This window comes from Vollenhovia emeryi, unplaced genomic scaffold (genome assembly GCF_000949405.1).
Source record: "Vollenhovia emeryi isolate VEMERY1.0 unplaced genomic scaffold, V.emery_V1.0 DF939295.1, whole genome shotgun sequence".
NCBI lineage: Eukaryota > Metazoa > Arthropoda > Insecta > Hymenoptera > Formicidae > Vollenhovia > Vollenhovia emeryi.
Window position 1 is genome coordinate 215,111 of NW_011967071.1, and position 24,459 is coordinate 239,569.

Sequence of the window (24,459 nt, forward strand, 5' to 3'; positions counted from 1 at the left end):
TTGTTCTCGCGTGTGGCAGGAGGTAGGGCCCGCGTTATTCGCGGCATTATTTCATCAAACATATTACAACCGCGTCGCGTGCTCTGTGATGTGCGTCAAACGAAATTAAATGCACTCCCCGTGCGTCACGACAAAGCTAAATCAAGGTTGCTTGTGACACATATACAGGAAACATTTTGCAAATTAAAGGGCGGTCAGGTAGGGCAGCAAACCAACGCAACGGGAAGAAACCCAGAATCAGTAGCTGGTCTGCCGTGTAAATGAATGTTAACTAAAGTTAGCGAAATAGTTAAATCGTAATTAAATCGAAATACTATTTTAACGCGGTTATTTATCAATGAAACTATCCACAATCCACTCCTGTTTCCAGAAAGATATGTTTTGCCATTTGCATTTCTATTTAATGCTCTTGGTGAACTTTTTTTACGTCCACATATGAGAAGCAATCTTGACAGATACTCAAGTCAATTAATTTGATGTTTCAATTGCTTGTTTCAGGGTCGCATTCGGCTACGGTCTTATCAAGGGACGGACACGCAGTGGACGATGTCGTCTTGATCTCTAGCAAGGAAAGCGAGGCTTCTAATCTATGGGTTGACTATCTCACCGGATGTTTCGAGCAAATCAGCCGTCAGCAAGGACGACCACCGTTCAGGTAAATAATAAAGCGAAGTATCTTGGTCGTGGCACAATTTCGAAATAAAAAATTTCAATCGATAACATCTCCGACGCAGAGTACGTCACATCGCGATCGAAGAGCCGATAGCGCCGAAAACGGAAGAGGAGATCCGATCTTCTCGTCTCCAGATCGTCATCGTGTGCCCTATATTACTGGAACGCGTCCGGACCAGTCCGGAGCATACCGTCCATCTGACCAGCCACCTGGTCGCCGAGAAGGTACTGGCGATGATGCTGGGCGTCCATGACAGTCACATCAACGACAGTCATAGGTCCAGCCTGGTCTCCTACGACCAGTGGAGGAAATTCTTCGTCAAGGACCAGAACGAGACGTTTGTGAGTGAGTTGCTGGGCGCGGCGGTCGCCATTCTAGGCACTACGCCACCGCCAGCTCTCAGAAGCGATAAAACTGCATTCTCCGTGCACCCGAAGAAGGTCAAGTTGGTAAGTGTAATTGTCATATGGTTGTAAAAGAAAATTCGTATCAAATACTTCAGGACAAACTTCAACATTGCAGGAAATGCAAAAAAAAATGTCTAATCTAAAAAATTCAAAAAACTATCCAGCCCTTTTAAGATCTATTGGCTTCATACGAGGAGTAAACCGCTGACCAAAATTATGTACACCAATGCCTACTAATTCCCAGTGGGCATTGCTTTATCTTATTACCTTATTTCATTTATCTTTATACTACTCCAGCAAGACCTAATGCCTAAACTAATACCCCAAAAATGCCTAGTAATGCCCAGTAACGCCGTAAATCTGTACACCACAATGCCCTCAGCGGTTTACCCCTTGACTTCATATTAATAAAAACGTCTGTTGTTAATAACGTTCGAGTAATAAGGTTGGAAAGACATCCTATATATTTTTATTATTAATAATAATATTAATTTTTTATTATTATTAATTTATTATTATTAATAATAATAAAATATTATGCTGATAAAATTCATACGAAAAACGCTGGAATACTATATTTTCCATTCTCCAAATACTAAAAGAATTTTATAAAATTTTAAAGAGAGTCAACGAATTAAAAATGATAATTGAAAATTCGACGATACTACAAAGACTCGAAGTAAACAAATATATGCACTGTGTTTGCAGGGGCAGAATAGGATAATCGTTTTGCTAAACGATCCGCTGAGTCCTAGGGACAACGTCTCTGTGATTGTCGATCGTTGCGGGGATGCGATCGACATAAGCAACGTGAAAAGAAGAAACCCTTACGCGCTGCAGTTTTCAATACCAGAAAGATGTCTCGAAGTCTCCATGCTGGTCGGCGTGAGAATAACCAAGAATGGATGTTCGCTCGGAGTTAGACAAGTCAAATGCGAAAGCAGACTCAGGGAATTAGATCAAATTCTCAGAGCGCACGATAATCCTTTGGAATTTATGTGCCAGGTAATTTAATTAGAAATTCTCTACAAGAATCACTTTAATTTAATACTACAATAATAGGCTTTCATGATAATCTAAACTCGACTATTTTAGTTTATACCCTTCACTGTCGACTATTTTATTAAAAAAAAAAAAAAACAGACAATTTAACTCGATCATTTTATCATCTTCGTTATAAACGATCAACATAATCGTTAGATATTTAATTCATTATTGCGTTCTATTTATAATTTTCTATTTATTACAGACTTTCGGCTTTAGTTCTACTGACCGAGATCAGTTGGACAATTGGATGGTGCATGCAATTCAGAAGAATATCCCTCCTCATTTCAATCTTTTGTCCACCCCGAGCGGTATGGTGTCTTCTCACAAAAATTATCTGAGTAAGTAGCTTCTAGTTTCACAGCATTGGGATATGTCACAATGTTGGAGAGAATAAGAATTGCCGAGCAAATGCAAACTTGTTGGGAGACTGCTATTTTTTATAGATCATGATTTAATCTTCGGATTCGTTTCAGGTTCAGAGGAGAATCCGACATTGCTGCATTTCGCCGCGCGATTCGGCCTGGAGAAACTGGCGTGGCAATTATTGGAATGCCCTGGTGGCGATCAGGCGTGCGACTTGAAAAACGTTTCCGAGCTGACACCGGCCGATCTCGCCGACCAAGCCGGACACGCGAGACTAGCCCATCAATTGCGGGGCTACATGGTACAAAAACCTCGCCTTTAGACCGACATCGCAAATAATTGAGCACAATCGGTACTACCGCGATATTTTATTCTTTTCTCAAGGCATCCATTATACGCGTGTTCATTTTACAAACTTGCCAAAAATAAGGCGCGGACTTCAAGGAAGAAAATAAAAATTTTACTTAATTAATAAAGGAGAGTCCCTCCCTATTATGAGATACGCTCCTAATACGAGACAGTGAGGTTTCTGCTAAATTAATAAGCATCATCCGTTAACTTCGTCATCAATTTATTATCCTTGGAGTAAAATCTGTTTGGTGGAAAGATTCGTTGTTAGATCGCGCGTGTAACTGTTGCAAAGTAGATACGTAAAATAGATGCTGAAAGCTCGCTATCTTTTATTAATAGCCTATCTTATAACAGGAGACTTTCCTCTACATGTATCAAAATGAAAGAATTACTCTTCTCGTCTATTTCTTCATTTAATCTCGAAAGATGCAAGTATTTGTCTCATTACAATAGTGGGAATTCGACGAATTCTTACATGTCTATTGAGGATTAAATAAAGAGATGAGTGAGTGGTAAACTTTATTATAATATATTAAATAAGAATATTTTTCTTATTTTTCAAGTCTTGCTTTTCAAGAACTTCCTTCGTTTATCTTGGAGCAAAAATATCTCGTGGAAAGCATTGCACGAAGTCGCATACCATTCAATTTAATGCTCATCGAACCATAAATGATCGACGAACTAATAAATTAACTCTACGTTGCATGTTTCGGTCGTCAATTTGGATTCCGATGGGCGAAACTTCAGCAAATGAACGAGTTCACCAACATGTATAGCTACCTCAAAGTTATGAGTCAATCGAGTAACCGATCAACAGGTACTAAAGTATATACGGCTACAACAATATTACGAAAACATAACAACTCTCTTAAAATTCGGAAAATGATTACAATTGACATGAAAATGTGTAATACACAACAAAATTATTTAGCACAAATAAAAAGATGATAATTTTACATTGAAAAAGAAATTAAAAATGTCAGAAATAAAATTGTTTTATACGAGACTTTGTTTCCAAATTTGCAAATTGAAAACTTGATAGGGTCTTTTTACCTCGAGTAAAACTTTCAATAACACTATCCGAAAAGTAACGGACCATCCTGTATTTATGTAGCACTCCGTTGAATAAGAAATTTATTATAACATAATTCTCATTAATTTTAAGAGGAATTTAGGGATAATACGAGTATGTATTTAGGAACGAATTCGATCACGGACATCTCGTCGACGATCGCGAACGAAGCCAGCAACGAAAAGGAAGATTATTGCCGACCAAGACCCTTGAGCGAGGCTTACTTGGTGCCACCGATCGCAAGACCGGTAACGATTCTGATCCCAAGTGTGCAAACAGCGAACGCCTCTGGTACGACCACAAACACCTTAGCCGCAAATTACTCGATCGTGCCAACGCCTACGCCAGTAATTAATAACCAGCTGCCACCCACACCCACGACCTCGGTCACGTCAAACGGACTGGATACGTCCTTCCAGGGTTACATGAAAATGCATGCCGCCGGTAAATATCCTGAACTGTCATGCACAATTTCACGGACAGTTATTATGTGTATAATAACTATATCGTATAATTCGCAGATTCTTTTACTACGAATTCTCTTCACCATAACGTGATCGGCAAGTATTTAATAAATGTATAGCTTATTCTTGTGGAATTGATGAAAGAATTCGATAATTCTATACAAAATTATAACAGCGTTTTTTCACTTCAATGTTATCTGATTACTTGCAAAAACAAATGTACGCCTGACAAATATTTCCAACACGAATCGTAATTAAAGGTTCAAAAGCACCCGCAATGGCTACAACGAATCTACCACCGTCCCGAACGAACACACCTACTCGTCAGGAATATCATCAAAGTTCCTCGGTAACGCGAGAGGATAATTGCGGGCAGAAAATGTGTCAGAATCATCCCTATGGCAGAACGTCGTCCAATAGCAGTACTAAGTCCAGAGAACCGTCAGGCCCCCAGGACGAGCTCCTGGAGATAATAAACGATTTCAAAAACAACGTCTTCACGATATCCGAGGTAGAGAGGCTCGTTGAAAATTGGCAGAAGCGAAACGACGTTCAGCAAAGTTTCAAGGATAAGCAGCGGCAACTTACGGCAATGCGGGAGGAATACGACAGAATACAAAAAAGGATGAAAGAAGAGATGAAGACCCCGACGCCCTTCGACAAGATACGAAAATTCTTCTCCAAAGGGAAGAAAGGTGAGTGCACTTTCGCAATAACTCTAGAATCATTTTAGCTTGACTGTCGAACGACTGATGAATTTTTCGACTGACGTTGGTTACAGATACGAAAGAATCTGTTGCCGCTGCCACCGATTCCTCTACGAGCAAGTCGGAAAGTATTAATAGCGGATTAGCTGAGCGCCGGCCTATCAGCAGTTTAAGTCTTCGTAGTGTTTCTAGTAAGTAAATCTAATAAGATTATATTCTAATAATATAATAATTATGTAATTATATAATAATTCAGAATATCGTTAAGATCTTTCAAGGCCCAAGAGTTCTGAAGCGGCCCGGGAAAAAAATGTCGAGGAACGTCCTCTATTATGAGATAGGATTCTAATGTGAGATAGTAGGTTTTCGACGTCCAAATTCAATTGCAAGTCTTTTTTCGCAACAATTACACGATCTAACGATCAATTTTCTACTAAACAGATTTCACTCCAAGGGCAATAAATTCGAGGTGAAACCAACAGATGATGCCTGTTAATTTAGCAGAAACTCCGTTATCTCATATTAGGGGCCTAACTCATAATAGGGGACTTTAACGAGTATATCACACTCAGATATAAGCAGATATGAATTTTGTCCCTAGCCAATCGTATAGAGTTAGATATACTCATTGTCAAGGCCTTACAAAACACTCAGAAAAAGATTGAGAAATTGAATACATTTTGAAGATCTTTTAAATACTCTTTTAGAACTTTAATTGTACTTAAAGAATTATTTGACGCCAGTACTTTATTAACCAATGTAGAAAAATTGTTAAACGGCGCTACCTGGCAAATTCTAACTAAAGAAATTTATTGCGAAAAATATTACCTCAGCCAGGGTTTAAACCTGGCCTTTCCTACACTCTAGGCGGGGCGTCTCACCAATTCGACTTCGAATTGTTGTCGAATTGAAAATTGTCGAAAAAGAAGCAATTTATTTAATTAGAATTGGCCAGTTAGCGTTGTTTAACAATTTTTCTACTTTTATTATACTGTTGCATTATTGGACATTCTATTTGTTGCATTTATAAAAGTCTACGAAATTCCTTAGGTTCATCGTCGTCTGGTAGAATGAGCACCGTCAGCGGTTGCAGCGGTGCGAGCTTGGGCGACAGTGGAACCCATTCCGATTCCGAAGACAGAAGAGTACGTACGATATCACAAATTATATACAGAAGTAATAAACCCAGCGAAATAATTATCAATCGGCAAAGTAAATCAAAGAAATGACAATCACAATTGTCCAAAATTTTAATTTTCAGTTCAACCCAAAAACCGAGTTTCCTTCACTTTGAAAAGTTATGCTAATTAAAATATTGTTATGTTAATTGAAGTATTAAAAATAATATTCAATCGTCGAACGTATGAATTTTATATCTGACGAAAAAATATAATCTCTGCAGAAATTATGTATTGAAAAAAATGGCAACGTTTCTGTGTTAGTAAGTTCGATCTATAATTTACTTTTAGCTCCAAAATGTCAGGGATGAAAAACCTGGCATGACGTCCTACGAAATACCACCTGCGCCTAAACCGTTCACAGGCAGGTATTCACCGGCGTCCGGGTATTCCCCATCACCGGGTCTCTCTATCACGCGTGATCTCGATCTCCGACAAGCACAGTTACCGTCCAGGGCCGACGATAACGAGTATTACATTGCGTTCCCACCGTCGGGTTTACCCGTCCATGGTAAATTAATCGAATCGATCAATCTCATTTCTAATTACTCCAGGCATCGTCTCAAACTATTCCGAGCAATATAGCAATTCAAAAAATATTTAAAAATTATCAAAAAATATCAGGCATAGTTCAGTTAATTTGACTCTAACATTTATTAATCACTGCTTAATCATTTAGATCAAACGCTGCAAACAATCTGTCGTTATTGGAATCAGAATTTATATCACTTCAACTTAATGACATAATTTTAATTCTCCCTGTTTCGAGTTTGTTAGAATTAGTTGTTTTTGGCAACATGTCAGTCAACTCATAGCATTTGGTTATCTGGGTATTGCCTTCCGAAATGTGACAATAAAAAACCGACGATGTTTGGTCGGATTTGAACTCGGATTTTTGGCTCATTAAAGCAACGCACATCTCATTGCACCACGATCGTCACACTAGAATATATTCACAATTAGTGTACAAGTCTAGTGTCTCAAGAATAAATAATCCGCAATTCTATTTTCGCAGCATTTAAAGCGGACGGTTCTCCGAGGGAATCAGACACGCCGAGCTCGTCGTGCGAACATCCGAAGTATCACGACTTCGTCCAGAACACCGTCGTCGTCGTCTCACCGGACAAACGCCAGGAGGAAACCGAAGGGACGAAACATACTGGCGACAACAACTACACGAATGTCGAACCGGTGACATCGAATTCCGCTCCAATCGCGCCGCCAGGAATGTGCATCCCAGACTGCAACGAATCGACGTCCACCGATTTCGTTCGCGCGGATCGGGAAGTCGCGGAAGAACACCTTGCCGGTACCATCGAGGCGTGTGCCGACGCCGCGGCGGCGAAACCGCCGCTCGCTCAACCTGCCGTTGACGAGGTCGACTCTGCGCTCGTTGTTCAAGGCGAAGAGACCGCCGGGACAATACGCGATGAGAAATACACGCCGGCGGACTCGGCGGACATTTCGAAGAACACAAATGAGGCCACCGAGACTAGAATGCCGGAATACATGAACCTTGCTGTTAATACGGTTCACGACGCTGCCAAGGCTTTCGGTGCTGTACCAAAGAAGTTACCTGCACCACCCGTGCCACCGCGAGGTACAACCTTTCACACTGTATAATTTTACGTAGTAGACAATGAACGTGCGACTTTTGTAAACGCAAAAGCAGAGATAATCGTTATGTTAAAGATCAAGTCAATAAAAGTATGTGTGCGAAGATGTTACGGCGACATTCTCCTATTTTCCGCTTTTCTTTCAAATCTCTCTTGTTTCATTCTTGTTACGCGAACGGAATAAATCGCGGAGTTTATATTAAAGTAAAACTCATACAATAAAAGTTAATAAAAAGTCAATGATTCTAGCGTTAGCACAATTGTCACCATTGACATTAATTAAGGCCTATTTTGTTAAACAGGTAGTTGCGTTCGATCTACGATTTACAAATTTGCATAAGCATTAAATCTCGATACGTGAAGTACAATGCAAGATAAATCACTGACCCACCGCAACAAGTTTCGAGATGCAGTTCTTAAGGAATTATTTCCTCTCCGCTCAAAGATCAAGAAAACAAGATTACGGGAATTTCTGATGAATCGTGATTGAAAAAGATGTCAGTGATTCATGTGGATGTAACTGCGACAGGAGAGTCCTTATTTAGCGATTTTATCTTCAAAGCGTTTGAAAAGCTGAGCTATTTATGTCACACATCGACGTATAGACTAATCAAATCACTTGTTAGAATATGAATTCTATCGATTTCCTCAGTGCTATAATATGTAACGCACAATTTTTTGTGATTCTTGTGAGAAACAACGAATTAAAAAACTATACATTTCAATTATAATGTAATGTAATAATAATCAACATGAAAGAATATCATAATTAAAATAGAGAATAGATATAAAGCATAATAGAAATACGGTTACATACTCAAATGGATAATCATAGATTGCTTTGTCAAATCTATTTTCAACGAATTTTTATCTGTCACGACTAAAAAAGCGAAAGCCAGAAAGCAAAGCGTATATAAAATATACGCTTTTCAGTGACAAATTCTTACGCAAATTATACACCGTGCCTTTTATGCATGAAAAATCACGACTTAAATATCGCAATATTAATAATATTAATTTAATCGGTAAAATTTATACAAGTACTTTCGTCATACTCGATAATTGTATGTGGCAAAACGTATCTATCTATAATCTACGTAGAAGAATAATGTTAAGGGCCGAGGCAATGGCTATCACTATTGCCATGCTCTCTAAAAATCAATCAGTGGATTATCACTGAAAACAGCGAATCATCACTGATATACAGTTATAAGCAGAGTTGGGAAAATTACTTTATAAAAGTATCTAGTTACAGTTACAGGTTTTTTTCGCTAAACACGTATATCCGAAAAGTAACGCGTTACAGTTGCAGTTACTCAAAAAGTAACGAATCGTTACTTTGCAGTTACTTGCTTGCAACGAAAATAAAAAGATCAAATCTGCATTTGAATTGTAAAGCGTCGGTAAAGGCGTTTATCCGCAAAGGCCTGATGCGGCCTGTAGAGGTTTAAAATATATATAAAGTAACTATTAAGGTAGCTGTTAAATTAGTTATTAGTTATCGAGAAAATGTAACTGAGTTAAGTTAGAGCTACCAAAGAAAAGTAGCTGTAACTGTAACTTCGTTACAATTAACGAGTCACTTCCCAACCCTGGTTATAAGTTTACTACTGTGATTCACACTGTAAATCAGTGACTATTCACCGTTTTCGGTGATAATCCACCGATTGACTTTTAGAGAGCGGTGAAATCAATCTTCTATTTCTATAATATACAGCGACAAATCGCAGATACTCCAAAATATATCCGAGTCCGCCCATATCCGATATTATCCGCGCAAGGTAGTAATGTTAACTCGATTACTCTCTGTGCACAGATTAAAATATCGCAGAATCAATTGCGTCTATTAATTTCCGATGCATGACTCAAACCGAGATCGTAAACTATACAATAAAGCGAGCTTCCTTGAGTCCCGCGCGTGAGAAATGTGCTATAAAAGAAAGATGATTTAAGTAATCAGGGGCGTAAACAAACTTTTTACTTCGCACTACAAAGTGTCGTTCGTTAATATTAGAAACGTAAAAATTTATGATATGCCTCTTTATTTATCATTACACACACTGCATGTAATATGTGTAAAGGTAACGAATCGCGTATTGTCTTGCCACTTGTTCACAAGACAGTAATAAACTGCTAGATCGCAGACGTTTGCAAATTACAGATGTATCTTTCCGAAAGTCAATTAGTGCGTTATAACTGTGAATCAGCGAATATTCACCGCTTTCAGTGATAATTCACCGATTGACTTGTAGAGAGCATGTTTGCACTGCCCTGATTTACCTTCCCCTGGTTACGTTCGTGCAAGCATCGAATCTCAATTTCCAAGAGTGTCGTACTATTTTTATATAGCACAAAAAAAATGATATTAGCGTTAAATTAATCAGCAGTAATTAGGATTAAGGGCCGGTTGTTCCAAACTCCTGGTAAATTAACTAATAGGTAAATTATATATGTCTTTGTTCCTTCTTCAAATTAAATAAAGATAAACATATAATTTAACTAATTGTTAGCTTACCAAGGGGTTGGAGAAACCGGCCCTAAATCGATTATATACTCTCTATTTTGACTTCTCGACTTCTTCTCAGGTACGGAGAGGCTTGAGTACCAAGAATGCATTTATCATTAATTTCTAAGACTAGTAGCGTAATCGTGAAATATATTTGATACTATGTGTATTTTTTATTACGCCCGCCGACAGTTTTATTTTATATTTATGTATGTGTACTAGTGAAGTGATAAAGAAATATAGAAACGTATCAGTGACTCAACTAGTCCTCATTGATTTACACTTCTATTGCATTTCAAAAAATGCAGCAGCAATACCGTAAATACGAGGCTAGAACGATCCTCGTTAAGTTCTCTCTTTATATAATCATATCTAACAATAAGTATTATAATGTCGGATAATAATCTTACTAATATCCAATGCTACCTTTGATATTTAACTGTGAACGTTGCGATGAAAAGAATACGCGTTTTGAAGATAACGTTACTTCGCCGACGCAGAATCTTTCTCTGAAAAACGAATCTCTCTTATTATTATTAAAATTTACTTCATTATTAAAATCAAACGAATACGATTTTGTATTTGCAGATTCGCGATTCAATAAATTCCTGTTTTAATCAAACGCTATTCATGCCTTGGCATCAAAAAAGAAAAGAAGTAGAAACTATTTTTATTTGAAAAGTTTTGATTGAAAACTGCACCACATGCTGTGTAATAATAATTAAATTAGAAGGAAAGTAACGTTATCCTCTCAAATAATACTCTTCATCAGAAAGGAAACCTCATCGCGCAGGAAACAGTCTCGACCGAAACCGCGACCTTCCGTCCGGCTGAATTGGGGCTCTCATTAATTAGGGCTTTAATTACAGTTGCGGTTATGGTTCACCGCCGACGCTCCCCGATTATAGCGGCCGCATTCGAAGGCGTATCTGGTATATTACTAGGAAATAACAGTCTTTAAAATAGAGACAGCTCCATCGCGCAATCGCGAGAAGCATTATTTCGATATAATTGCATCTAATTTTGAAATTGATTAAAATGAGACACCCTGTATATTCGTATGAACATTTTCGCTTGAAATGACCGATACTATCACCTCCCAGAATATTGATCTTATTTCCTGGAACACCCTGTATAACTGCAAATCAGTGACTACTCACCGTTTTCAGTGATAAACCACAGGTCGACTTTTAGGGAGTAAATTAAATAATAATTATCTTGTAAATTGTGGCAATCGCGTATGGTGTTACAAAGTTGCGCGCAGCAGCGAGCGGTGAGGATGTTTAATGCTCGTCTTGGGAGGGGGAAAAACGAAGCTGGCGACGATATAAATCGGAGGTACCATTCTGTTGAGTGGCAAAAACGAGAAGACCATTGAAATCGTCACCTTTGCTGCTGGCTAGACTCCTTCGAGTATAAAAGTATGACTTAAACAAATCGTATATATAGTTCGAGTGCACGTTTTGTGTGAAGGGCGTGGTTTCGCACGTTTCTCGTGGCGCATTGTCATAAAACAGTGAAGCGCGAATGCCGAAGGCGAGATAAATACAAGAAGATAAGCCGCCGAGCGATCTTTCAGTGTTGCGTTACGTATAAACTGACTATTAACGTGAATCATTTAATATCCTTTCATTCTGTTTGTCCAAATTTATTGGAAAGTGTGAAGGAAAAGAGATGACGAAAATTCGACCAATGAAAATTATTCTACATTCGACAAAAGCCGAGAGAGGAAATGAACAAAGGCGCTATTGTGGAAAATGCAATTAAAATGTTTATTTCATCCTGAAAATATACATTTAAACAATAGAAGCGCAAATATCAGCTGTGTAATAGACCATTCTGTTTACTGCTAATAAAATTGCTTCCAAGGATATTAACAGAATAAAAAGTTTTAATGCATTTTTCTCAATAGGTGCTGTCGTTTATATCCTCTTTTCACTCGAATTCGTTATTAAAATTTTGTTAGTAAGCTATTATTAAAATTTAATACATCTTTTTAAATAAGTTGTCTCGACTAAAATTTAACAAGTTATAAATTTATTGCTTGCCTAATTTGTAGATTAAATTATCCAAATTTTCGATCTTTATTCCCATTATATATAAAGTGAAATATTGATCATGCGTAGCTCCTAATATCGCGCGGTAGTGTCCGGCAAAAGGATGAAGTTGCTAGTCGTATCTCTAGTCTTTGTGGCGACGATCACTATTGCGAGAACGCAAACCAGATACGCGACCAAACCAGGCGCGTGTCCACCTGCTTTACCTGTGCAGTTCTGCGGACGATCCTGCTACATTGACGCACATTGCGCAGGAAACGGCAAATGCTGTCCCACCCGATGCGGCGGTTCTGTCTGCTCCATGCCCGTCACGATGACGCGACCTACCCAGACAGGTGAGTAATCTCCACGTCGCGTTACTCCTAATTTGTCAGTTCAAAACAGAACCGCCGACTTCGACATTTTAAAGCAACCTCTTTTTCTCCGCGTATGTAATATTCGCAAGTTAGTATATAAAAGAAAATAATCTTTCCGCAGAGAAACCAGGATCATGCCCGTCAGTACCGACAGGGAGATGGGTGTGCACATCAGTTTGCAACAGCGACAACGATTGCAAAGGGAACTTAAAATGTTGCAAGAACAGATGCGGAGCCCTAGCCTGTCAGAAGCCGGAAATAGAAGCACCCAAATCCGATGAAATTCCAGACGAACCGATTGTCTCGCGCTTCGGAAACGATTATATCGACTACTACCCCTATAATTCCTGATTTTCACGCGCCCATTACACTTATAATAACTAATACACCTAGCACTGATCTCATATAACGATCACGTCACTGACATAATAAATTAATTTTAGTAATAATTTAATTTTTTGCGATTTTAACATTAAAAAATGTTTTCAATTTTATATCTGATCTATTAAGAATCTTTTCGTTTGTGATTCTTGCGTGACACGCGACAAGAAAGTAGCATGTAGCATATATTTAGTGTCGTAATAAAAATGTAATTCCCGCAATTATATTTTTATTGCAAGAAATTGGCAGAGATTATTAAACTGTCGTATACGTTAATAAAATCACTTGTATATATATATTTTATTTTATATCTGCCGTATCTCAAGATAAATTTTATTCATTAACAAAATAGATGAATAAAATTGTGAAAAGGAAGCTGTTGAAGTACCCGAAAGAGACATTTAATAAATCTCTAATTGATAATTCTAATAAACAGATTGGTATAATCAAAGGCCAAGGTTACGCAAGAAACAGCGTCAAGGAAAACGCACTTCTGTTACCAGTGGCGCATCTACAGACATGATTCAGAAATGCCCTCGGCGTATGATGTGTCGACACGATGTATTTAACTGCGCATTGACCTTCATTTTTAAATGATTGCTTTAGTAGGTAATTAAATATCAAAACGAACACCGCGTCAACTCCATGTAACAGCCTTGAATTTATTTTACTTGATTAATCAATACCTATTTAAGGTAATAAACAAAGACTGATTAACTACGAATAAACAAATCTCTCGAACAGCTGTTCATGAAGCACGGATTTGAAAGATTCACTAACGAGATTTGTGAAGACAGTTTAATTAATTGTGAGATAGTATCAGACGAAGTTTTATAATTAATTACACTTTCAATCAGCAATCGAAAATTAATTATAAACTTAAAAATTATTTATCTTATCTAAAATATTCGAATTTTCTTCAAGTTTACGTTATTCTCTAAGAATAAAACTAAATTCTAACTGCATTTAAATACTAACTAATTGTAAGTAAGAAAAAAACCCTCGTGTTGAAATAAATTAAGATAAATGTACAAAATTAGAAGCTACAAAACCTTAGTACAGTAACTTCTACTTCAACAGCAATCAATGGTATTCGATCTTAAGAAGGACGCAGATACTTCCTATTGCAACGTAAGCGAAACTACAATGTCAATTACGTGATTGAGACACTTAGCGGTGCATAATATCCACTTATGTCTCCATCGTTTACGTCACGACGCAACGTGCGGAGAAAGAAAGAAAAAGCACTCGAGTTCAAGTAAACGGTATCGAGGGAAGACTAGATCTGTTTTCACTATGGACGAGCACGATTTATTCGTTATGCCGCATCCTCCTTTCGTCGTGCACTCGCTCAATGCTAGAGTAGAGGTGGAAAACATTATAAAAGCCGATGCTCTTATCATCGCGCGTCTAGAAGCCTCGTCGGGATCTCGCCGCGGAGTTTTTTTTATCAAGTAATCGAGACCGGCTCATAATGAACCGTAAGTATTTAAATTATACAGCCTTGAAAGTTACACCGACGACGCGTCTCGTAAACGCGAACTTTCGCGTAACATCGTTAGCATAAATTTCAGTCGTAGTACGCGACGCTTCGCAGTTCCGGCGGCGATTTAGGGCCTGAGCAGAACGGCTGTTTTGTATTCTTAAGTCACAAGACAGTTTATTGTGCGTTACTTTAAGACAAATATTTAAAACATAACCCGGGAAAAAAATGAAAATATTTCATTATGTATGTCTCAATCATGTAATATTTATTGCAATATATCCAATTCTAAAATCATCAAATCTTCAGAGATCAGACAATTTTATTGAATATTCAATGTTATGTCTATTGAGATCTAATTAAAATTTCTTAATAGAACATTTAATTAGATTTAATTAGATCTCAATAGATAACCTCGAACATTCAAGAAAAGTGTCAAATCTCTGAAGATCTGCTGAATTTTAGAATTGGATCTCGTGAGATATAATTATAAGATATTACATGATTGAGACGCATATAATAAGATTTTTTGCATTTTTTCCCCCGAGAAAACATTGTCTTAAGAGTACAAGACAGCCACATTCTGCTCAGGCCCTCATTTGTAATTGCGCTACGGAGGCACTAAATCATTTTTTCACTTGTATTAAATGCATAAATATAATTGTCAACTTTGAAAATAATTGTACATTTATGTAATTAATTGTGCGTTCCAAAAAATTACGTGATATTCAATAGTTACGTGTTATCGATACTGCAATCGATTCCTGTATATTTCGCGGTTTTAAAGCCTTTCTTTCAAGGTGACGACGCTCAAATTGGAGTATGCTCTCATATTCCCTGGAATTGACACAGAGTTTGCGTGATTTTGCTTTCCAGGAAGCTTATTAGTGTTCTCGCTAGTGTTGGTCCTGCTGGTCGCCGGCACGTTCTCTCAATTGTTTTGTAAGTAAACACCTATCGTTTACGCGCAACACCGAGTGCGCAATTGCATTTTTGCGTAGCTCCCGCATACGAGTCTGGGAAAACCGATTTATTGTTTGCTTACGCTCTCTCTTAAACGCAGAATAGGACAAAAGCAATATAAATGTTTCGTGTCTTATATCTTTGGATATCAATTGGATGTAATTACTTATTTCTTGAAAATTCTTAGATTTCCAATACCTTATCATTGGAGAACTGTCGACACCTCGAATTTCTTGCCTAACAAGATTCGAACTTCGTACAAGGAAAGTTATATGTACTCTTTTTCTTGAAAATCTCCTGTTATGAACGGGGACTTAAAAATTTCATAGCTTAGACTTGGTTCTCTCAGGAAACGCATATCTGCGTATCAGGAAAGAGAGTGACGGTGCGACACGGAGAACCTTAATGGATACTTAAGGCTACGTAATATTCAATTATAGCATCCTTGCGTGCGTCCACGTCGACGAAATAAATGAATCGATTGTGACTCTACAACTTGCGGTCAATTTGCAACGCCATTAGCAATTTGCCTGCGATACCGTCATCTAATCAAAGCGTGCGGAAAGATAGCGCGATTATTTCTTAACCCATCAGTCGTCATTTTTCGTAACGCGAGTTTTCCACGATATAAACAATTATTTTTTCATATCAAAAGAACTAAACATTTTCTTCGTTTAATTAAATTTTCGAGCATGTAGAATGTGAGAAAAAGATCTTATTTTGAAAATAATATTAAAGACGACCGAACGATGACCGGAGGATTAATGACGCAAATAAAGTAATTATAACATAACGAACAATTAGCGAAAGATTATTTATAACGCCAATGATAATTATACATATAACAGACGTTAACAGCGTCGAAAGATTAATCATGAGAATTGTAAAAGTTAAGAAGAAACGGTCGCTCCTACAAATTAATCCAAAAATCGCAGAAAAGTTCCTATTAACATTTTGAGCGCCACGTCACGATACGCGTAAATTTCCACAAAGATTCCCGCTGTTTATAATATTAGAATATAGTCAGATTACCTTACATTACATGCAATTTCGATGGAAATAAATAAGTGTCTTATTAATTTACATTGAAATTGCATGAATCTAATGTAATCTAATATAATCCAATCATATTTTATCTATTATTGTAAACAGGACCGTCTATTTGCAAGTGACGGTCTTATTTATCAGATCAAAAATAAATCTACTAAGTATTCACGATATTACAGAAATAGCGAGGGATCAACCGCCGAGGTCATTCTGGTGTATATATTTGCGGCATTACTGGATATTACTACACTGAGAAAAATGTCCGATTAAATATAATCGGACAATCTATTTACATATAAATAACAAACGGGCATATCCAATTAAAAATATAATCAGTTTTTCAATCAAATTTCATTGGTAACTGCATTTCATCGGATAAATTTCACCGGATGTATCCATAATTTAATCGGAAACCGTAATCGGAAGAATCACCCATCGGAAACACTAATTAATTGGTTCATTCGATGAAAATTTTTCTCAGTGTAGGCATTTTCTGGGCGTTAGTGTGGGCATTAGGCCTTGCTGGGGCATTATAAAGATAAAATAAGATAAGACAAATCAAGATAATAAAATTAAGTAATGCCTACTGGGCCTTAGTAGGCATTGGTGTACCTAATTTTGATCAGCGGTTTACCCCTCGAGAAATAGCATACAAATTTTGTCAAGACATTCAAAGAAGCGACCAAATGTTACTCGGGAAAAAATGGAAATATCTCATTATATACAAGTATGTTTCAATCATGTACTTAATATCTACTTATATCCAATGCTAAAATTATCAGATTTTCAGAGACCTAACAGAGACTAACACTTTTATTGAATGTTATTATTTATTGAGATCTAATTATGTTTTCTTAGAACATTTCATTACAAATTTAATTAGATCTCAATAGATAACGTCGAACATTCAAGGAAAGTGTCAAATCTCTGAGGGTCTGATGATTTTTAGAATTAAATCTCATAAGATATAATTCGATATTATATGATCGAGACATACTCGTATATGTATAATGAGATTTTTGTCCATTCTTTCCCGGATAAAGTAACATACTAGATTTATCAAGTTTATCTCGGCGTTCAAAGTGTCAATCATCCTCGATTATTTCTCAGACAAAAGCGGCAACTGCCCGATGAGAAACACCGTGACCAATTGCGGCTCCAGGTGCATGGGTGACGGAGAGTGTCCACACGATCAAAAGTGCTGCCCGAACAAATGTGGCTTCACATCGTGCGCCAACACCAGCCCCGTCAACACTGGCAACGACGGCGGGTACAAGGGCTCGAGCAGTACGTACACACTCAACGTCCTGTTTTTACCGTAGAATCAACCCTTTGCGGTCCTTACGCCGAGCCGGACCGCCCGTCACGATTACAATCAGCGAATCGCGTTTTTACAACCTTCAAACAAGTGCCTTCAGATAAAAATAGATTCCTCGATTCACGTTTGATCCACCGAGCGGAGATCGCGAAACCAAAAAAAATACTTGATCTCTGCTTATTAGCGAGAAGTGATTTCAACCGCAAAGGGTTGAAACGCGCTCGGACGCAGCTGTGTCTTAAGCTTATTCTACAATGGACACAAAATTGTAGAATAAGCTTAAAGAAACGCAACTCTCGTCGGCCTCCCGAAGCGTCTCGAATCACCACGAATCACGTTCCATCGCGTATTTTTGCAGATCAGCAGGTCGTTTACTGCAACGGGGTGAGGTGCGCCCCGTACGAGAAGTGCCAGTACGATCGCATCACCAGGCGCGACAAGTGCACGCGCGTCTAAAGGTCGAACTTCCCGGTCGTCTTCGGTAAATGAGTTTCTTCGTCTCGATCGCACACCGAGTTTAAAATGCTTTGAAATTAAAGGATTGAGCTACGGACGAGAGATACGTTCGGCGTGCATTTGCATGCCGCGTTAAATTGTCATAAGATATTTCTGACGATTCAATGGAAAAGTCAACCGCGATACGACAAGTGTCTAAATATTTGTCAGACACCCACCTGTATTTGCGTTGATTTAGCAATAAAATACGTACGAAGGCTAAATACACGCGTCTTTCATTCAGCGTGATCTCAGTCGAACTCGGATCAATCGGCGCTTAACTTCAAGCGACACCCGCGATATTTTACAATCTTCTACCTCGACTCAATTAATCGATCAAGTTCGGTCAAATGTAACTTTAATGTACATACAATCTCGGCTTAACTTACTTTTTATCTCTTTCTAATTCTCAGAACGGGAAAAAGATGAAAGGTAAGTCAAACTTAAACGCGCGTCTCGATAATCGCAACGCTCGATGTCGAGCGGTCAACATTAGTCGATAACCGACAACGTAGCTGACAGAAGCCTGAGAGCTGCCACGGCCGGGTTTTAGATGATCCTCGAATACGATACGACCTCTGTGGACATTGGAAAACGTGGGCATGAACTACCAATATCCACAATTTGCCAAGTGGGTAACGCAAAGCAAAATTTTGTATCAAACTTGTACTCTTTTTGCCGACAAAGTTTGTAGTAGATTCTTCTTCATAAACTTGACTGTCTATATATTTTATTATAACTTTGCATTTTTCTGGTTATAAATAAAATAATGCCTCTCTTTTAAGTCTGAATTAAATTTTTATCCGATAAAAACAGACCAACTTGTAGAGGCCCTCCACCACCCCCGCCGTGTTTAATCGACGGTCCTCTTTTCTTTATCTTATTATTATTTATTTTATTTTTCTTATCGTTTACTTTACAACGCATACGATATTATAGATGAAATAATTATATTATAAAATTAAATATATAATATCTGCATAATACAATATTTCTCTCGACGTTACATATGAAATATTCAATATGCATAACATAACATGAAATTCTTGCAATTTAAAATATATACATATAGCATGTTTGGAATAAAAATATCCAGAATGTATTTATTAACGATCTCTTAAAAGTAAATAAAATAAAGAATTTAAATAAATTTAAAGTAAAAACTTAACAAACGCATTATAACTTCCATGTTATTATATGCATCCGATTGCGTATTGAATATTATATATTTCTAATTACTACAACTAATGTTGCAAAATTTTAAATAAATACAACAAAATTATAATGTAATGTTTCTAATAAGTATTTTAGTGTAATTTAATACATTTTATTAAAAGTATTATATATTTTATTAGAAATATATTTCATTAAAAGTAATTTATCAAAAATAATTGCAGATATCATTATATTTTATAGTAACACATTGCAGTAATAATTTTATCTATCTTTTTAATTATCGAGTTATGTCCCCCTGTCCCTGCTTACCCGCATTCCGCTGTATAGTCCTATCCACTTTCCTACCTACCCGCGCTTAAACTTTTTGTTAATAAACTTACAAGTCTTTCGTTAAAACCGCGACGCGATTTACAAGAGGCCCTATTTGGGGTCATTTTACCTACTCGTATTCCGATCTATAGACCTACCTATCCATTTTCTACCTACCCGTGTTTCAACATAATGAACAAATCTTTAATTAACCCCGACGCGATTTTCTAGGGGTTTGACTTGGAGTTTAACGCGCCCACGGGATTTAATAGATTCACTCTCGCACATATGCGAGAATGTATGTATATAGAAGCATAACCCACCCGAATTGTGACAAATAAAAAGAAATCAAAGCTGTACGTCGTACAGCACCTCGCTTACTCCATCAGAGTGGCCAATATTGACCACTTACTACGTCTTTCTTCGTTGGACCAGATTGGACCTACCTTTCGTTGCTCCTGGCCATACAGCCTGGTCATTTTGACCAGAGATCAGGAAGGAAGAAAACTCCTTCCATAGTCGGTTATCGTCGCCGACAAATATTTCGTACGGTTCGAATATACGAGTGTCGATTGTATCGCAAAACGCACGACCACGAGAAGTTAATTAAAAAAGAATATTAATTCAAAAAACTTTACTGTATATACGAATCAAATTTATCTTTACTTCCGTTATTTGTGCAAAAATATTGACCATTCCTTCGTAACTTGATCTTCGAATTCGAAATTTCAGTAGATATAGAAAAAAAATTTACTTCGCGTTAGAGCGATTTTAATCATATTCCACGATCAATTAAAATTTATAATATGGATAAAATTAGGCAATTAATAATTTCTTGAAAATTTTTCTTGAAAGACCGATCGCGAAAACCGACCGCGAAAATACAAAGATGCGTGTGACTACTCTGGGGGGAAAAAAAGTCAGTTACAACCCATTTTGGGGCCCACAATTAGTAATCGAATTATTTAGATTGTTCGTAACTCTAATCTTTTACGAATTTTATCCCGCGTAACTAAAAATCACAATTAGCTGTTCTATCTATATCCAAGATATTAAAGTAATACTAATCAATTCTCTCAATTAGTTCTGTCGATGTTCAGTAACGCAAAGATAATTTTCACTTAAGTGGCAATAACCGAAATGTTAAGTTACTTAACTACATCAAAAAACGGTCATTTTTCCCAGAGTAGAGTTACGAACAATCCAAATAATTCGATTACTAATGGTGGGCCCCCAAATGGGTTACAACTGTCTTTTTTTTCCCAGAGTATGCATGTACTCATGCAAGCCGCATCTTGAAAGTACGTATATCACGTATGTACACCCTCAAAAAGGATTTCTGTTATCGAGACACAAAATATTCTTGACGCATTTATATTTCTCACCTCATTTGGTATAAAAATAAGACAATATCAAAATAAAATCGATAATTCTTATTCTCCTCTATCGAATTAAAAAAGATTGACTTACTATATTGAGACAAGACTAATTTAAATAAATGTAAGTTTATATATTCTTGCGTTTAGAATAAATTTTTCCTCCGTTTTACAACGCACGAAGTTGGCACCACGATATTCGACAAACGACGATACATACTATCGTTTTATTCTAGATTTTAGAATCTTTCATTTAAGATTAAAATACTCCTTTTCTCTATAATAAATATGATTGGCGCTATATCGATCTTATTTTATGATACATTCAAGTGTAATAACATTGGATCCGGAATTTTTTTCTGTGGATGTACATACACACATACAAAGAATAAATGATGTGAGATCTAGACAAACGAAACTTCTTTCACGCAAATAATATATAAAAATTAGTTAAAATTTCAGTGTTCTCGACAAAATATGTAATTAGGATCTCACGTCATATTATTTGTAGTATGATAGCATATTTTACTTTATACAAACAATAAAACAGTTTCCGACTTACCGACCCGATGCGCAGCAGCGGAGTTTGACTACGTTGATTCTGAAACATATAATTACAAAAATCACATTAAAACAGAGTATTCCACAAGATTAATATTAAAGAAAATAATTCTTAAATTATTTAAAATAAACAAGAAGAAGATTAATTTTATACAAAATAAAAACTATTTATCGCAAAATTGTCTTCCGGCACACTAACATGCATATTTCTGAGGGCTCGCAATGAGACTCGCTCTCGCCCGCCATAATTCAGAGATGTATTATTACGAGAACCCACGATTTATAGAGGAGAATCCCCTATTATGAGATAGGCTTTTAATGCGAGATAGCTGCTGGTTTTCAACGTTAAAGTTCAATCACAAATCTTTTTTTCGCAACGATTACACGATCTAATAACAATCAATTTTCCACTAAACAGATTTCAAGAGCAGTAAATTCACGGTGGAACCAATAGATGATGCTTGTTAATTTACCAGAAATCCTGCTGTCTCATATTAGGAACTCTCATAATAAAGGACATACGTAAATTATTCGGCGGGCACTCACGCGAATACTTCGAACGAGCGAGTTGAGTAAACGGAACGACGGGGTAAAACAATCCGCGAAGTGAACGTTAACGCGAGAATAGTGCACAAACAATCGTACTCACCACAGTGTTGCTCCGCCGTTGCCCGATGTCTCCTAGACCGCGGCCTCCTCTCAGACTCCTCCATTTCGCACTGGCACACGCGACACTCGCGAAAGACACACGGCACTCCCGGCGTTAGTCGACGCGGACGTCACTGCAACAAGAACGAGAGACACTCGCGCGAAATGACGGGAACGTCCCGGCGTTGATCGACGCGGACGTCACTGTAACAAGAACGAGAGACACTCGCGCGAAATGACGGGAACGTCCCAGTGAGAAATGATTCGTCGATCGACGTCGAAATGATGTCGAATCGACGTCAATTCGACGGTGTCGACGTCGATTCGACGTCGATCGACGAATCATTTCTCACTGGGGTCCCGGCGGTAAGGACTCGCGGAGACGCGCGAGGTTAACTTTGACGCGCGTCGCGTTCGACGGGGCGATTTCGCGCGAACGTTTCTCTCGCCGCGCATCACGCGTGGAGAACGCGGATATTACTGCACGCGCGAGGAGATGCGGATTAAAGTCAGAGAACTCGGTGCACTTGTGTCGCGCCAAGATACGACGGCGCCGTGGCGACGCGACGCCGACCGCGCGTGACATTTCGGCCGGGATTTCTCAGATCTACGCGTGGATTATCGACGCGCGAGGATCGAGTCTACGTCGCGCGCTTGTTAAACCGGGACAATGGTAGACTTACCGCGATTGTGCGTACGGTGAAGCACGACGACCACCGCACGAGACCGATTCACTGCGTGTCCACGACGCTCCTCGAATGGACCAACACGGCGCCATTCCCGGCGGTCACTGCGCGGCGCTGTTACGGCGGTACTACGCGAGTCAAGTCAACGACGCGACGTACCGCGAAAAGCGATATAGCTTCTCTCTTCCGAGGAACGAAAACGACGTCCCGCGGCACCTGCAGAATCGATCGGCTCGATCGCGTGGCTGTGGCGTCGCTTAATTACGCGGGAAATGATCGCGCACATCGCCCCGTGGCGTACGTACCGGCGGCTCGAACGATACTGCGAAGCGCGTAGCGTCAACGTCCTCTGATCACGCGGCGGTCGCATGCGGCGCGGCGGCTCGACGTAAACAATCGCCGAGCGACGCGCGGGTATGAAAAACATTAAAACAATTTTGACGAGTAACGATCGATACGCGTACCTGCTCTGCGGCGCTACGTCATTTCTTGGAATCGATGCTCGGTCTACGGGCGCTCGGCAAAACAAAGTCACGCCGTACGCAGGATTATTCACGCGGCGTCAATTGAACGCGTCGATTATGCCCGCGCGCCGTCCGCATATCGTATTATTTCTTGATACGCGTTCGCGAAAGTTTGGAAAGAAACCGCGATCGCTCTTTGTGAATAATCAGCGATCGATATCATCGCGCGATCGCTGAATCCCGGCAACTTGCCATCGATACTCGGTTAACCGACAAGCCAAATATTTCACGCGATTCACACATAAGATCTGTACATCTAAGGCTGGTATTACATTTGTCGTACGACAAAGTTTTTAAGCGTATTGATTGGCTGAAGGATAGTAAAATTCTCGAGTATCTAGAAACTTTCTATTCAGCGGCCAATCGACACGCTTGAAAAATTTGTCGTACGACAAATGTAATAGTACCCTAAAGCCCGTATCAGACTACGGATTGGGATTGGGATTAGATTGAAATTTAACCAATCATAGTAAAGTTTACTAATCTCAAGTTCAGTAACTTTTACTCTGATTGGTCAAATTTCAATCTAATCCCAATCTCAATCCGTAGCCTGATACGGGCTTAAAGCCTAGTGCAGACTGCACGCAGCAAGCGGCAAGCGTCGAGCAGCAGCCAATCAACGAAGAGATATTTTCTACGCCACTGCTGACGCTTCCGAAAGATCTCTTCGTTGATTGGCTGCTGCTCGACGCTTG

At 38.4% G+C, this 24,459-nt stretch overlaps 3 protein-coding genes across 5 annotated transcripts in view; all 3 read left to right on the plus strand.

Moving 5' to 3' along the window:
* Positions 1-9,170, plus strand: part of LOC105559002 (phosphoinositide 3-kinase adapter protein 1) — a 28,324-nt gene extending 19,154 nt beyond the window's left edge. The window contains exons 6-19 of the mRNA XM_012006988.1: positions 499-655; positions 735-1,122; positions 1,789-2,085; positions 2,330-2,465; positions 2,601-2,791; positions 3,589-3,658; positions 4,040-4,357; positions 4,435-4,473; positions 4,638-5,072; positions 5,159-5,275; positions 6,135-6,229; positions 6,554-6,773; positions 7,278-7,862; positions 8,181-9,170. Coding sequence (XP_011862378.1) covers positions 499-655; positions 735-1,122; positions 1,789-2,085; positions 2,330-2,465; positions 2,601-2,791; positions 3,589-3,658; positions 4,040-4,357; positions 4,435-4,473; positions 4,638-5,072; positions 5,159-5,275; positions 6,135-6,229; positions 6,554-6,773; positions 7,278-7,862; positions 8,181-8,218 — 3,086 coding nt within the window. The 3' untranslated portion in view covers positions 8,219-9,170. The remainder of the gene's footprint in view (positions 1-498; positions 656-734; positions 1,123-1,788; positions 2,086-2,329; positions 2,466-2,600; positions 2,792-3,588; positions 3,659-4,039; positions 4,358-4,434; positions 4,474-4,637; positions 5,073-5,158; positions 5,276-6,134; positions 6,230-6,553; positions 6,774-7,277; positions 7,863-8,180) is intronic.
* A 2,536-nt stretch (positions 9,171-11,706) lies between these two features.
* Positions 11,707-13,472, plus strand: LOC105559001 (WAP four-disulfide core domain protein 2-like). 2 transcript variants are annotated; one of them, XM_012006985.1, is made up of 3 exons: positions 11,707-11,805; positions 12,511-12,776; positions 12,919-13,472. In XM_012006985.1, exons 2-3 carry the CDS (start codon positions 12,545-12,547, stop codon positions 13,146-13,148), a joined length of 462 nt encoding a protein of 153 aa, XP_011862375.1. In that variant the 5' UTR covers positions 11,707-11,805; positions 12,511-12,544; the 3' UTR covers positions 13,149-13,472. The 2 variants fall into 2 exon arrangements, with proteins under 2 accessions (XP_011862375.1, XP_011862376.1); XM_012006986.1 differs by lacking the exon at positions 11,707-11,805 and adding an exon at positions 11,812-11,969.
* Positions 13,473-14,585: 1,113 nt separating this feature from the next.
* Positions 14,586-19,223, plus strand: LOC105558999 (waprin-Phi2). Of its 2 annotated transcripts, XM_012006984.1 has the most exons (5): positions 14,586-14,659; positions 15,538-15,603; positions 17,782-17,958; positions 18,348-18,470; positions 18,898-19,223. In XM_012006984.1, the coding sequence occupies exons 1-4, from the start codon at positions 14,653-14,655 to the stop codon at positions 18,443-18,445; spliced, it is 348 nt and encodes a 115-aa protein (XP_011862374.1). In that variant the 5' UTR covers positions 14,586-14,652; the 3' UTR covers positions 18,446-18,470; positions 18,898-19,223. The 2 variants fall into 2 exon arrangements, with proteins under 2 accessions (XP_011862374.1, XP_011862373.1); XM_012006983.1 differs by lacking the exon at positions 18,898-19,223 and having other exon boundaries at positions 18,348-18,708.
* The last annotated feature ends 5,236 nt before the right edge of the window (positions 19,224-24,459 follow it).

Bases quoted from the DNA above. Each gene is read 5' to 3' on its own strand.
- LOC105559001 (XM_012006985.1), top strand. From the start codon at position 12,545: ATGAAGTTGCTAGTCGTATCTCTAGTCTTTGTGGCGACGATCACTATT. The intron at 12,777-12,918 runs GTGAGTAATCTC...ATCTTTCCGCAG, and splicing joins GACGCGACCTACCCAGACAG to AGAAACCAGGATCATGCCCG.
- LOC105558999 (XM_012006984.1), top strand. The intron at 15,604-17,781 runs GTAAGTAAACAC...ATTATTTCTCAG, and splicing joins CACGTTCTCTCAATTGTTTT to ACAAAAGCGGCAACTGCCCG. The intron at 17,959-18,347 runs GTACGTACACAC...GTATTTTTGCAG, and splicing joins CGGGTACAAGGGCTCGAGCA to ATCAGCAGGTCGTTTACTGC.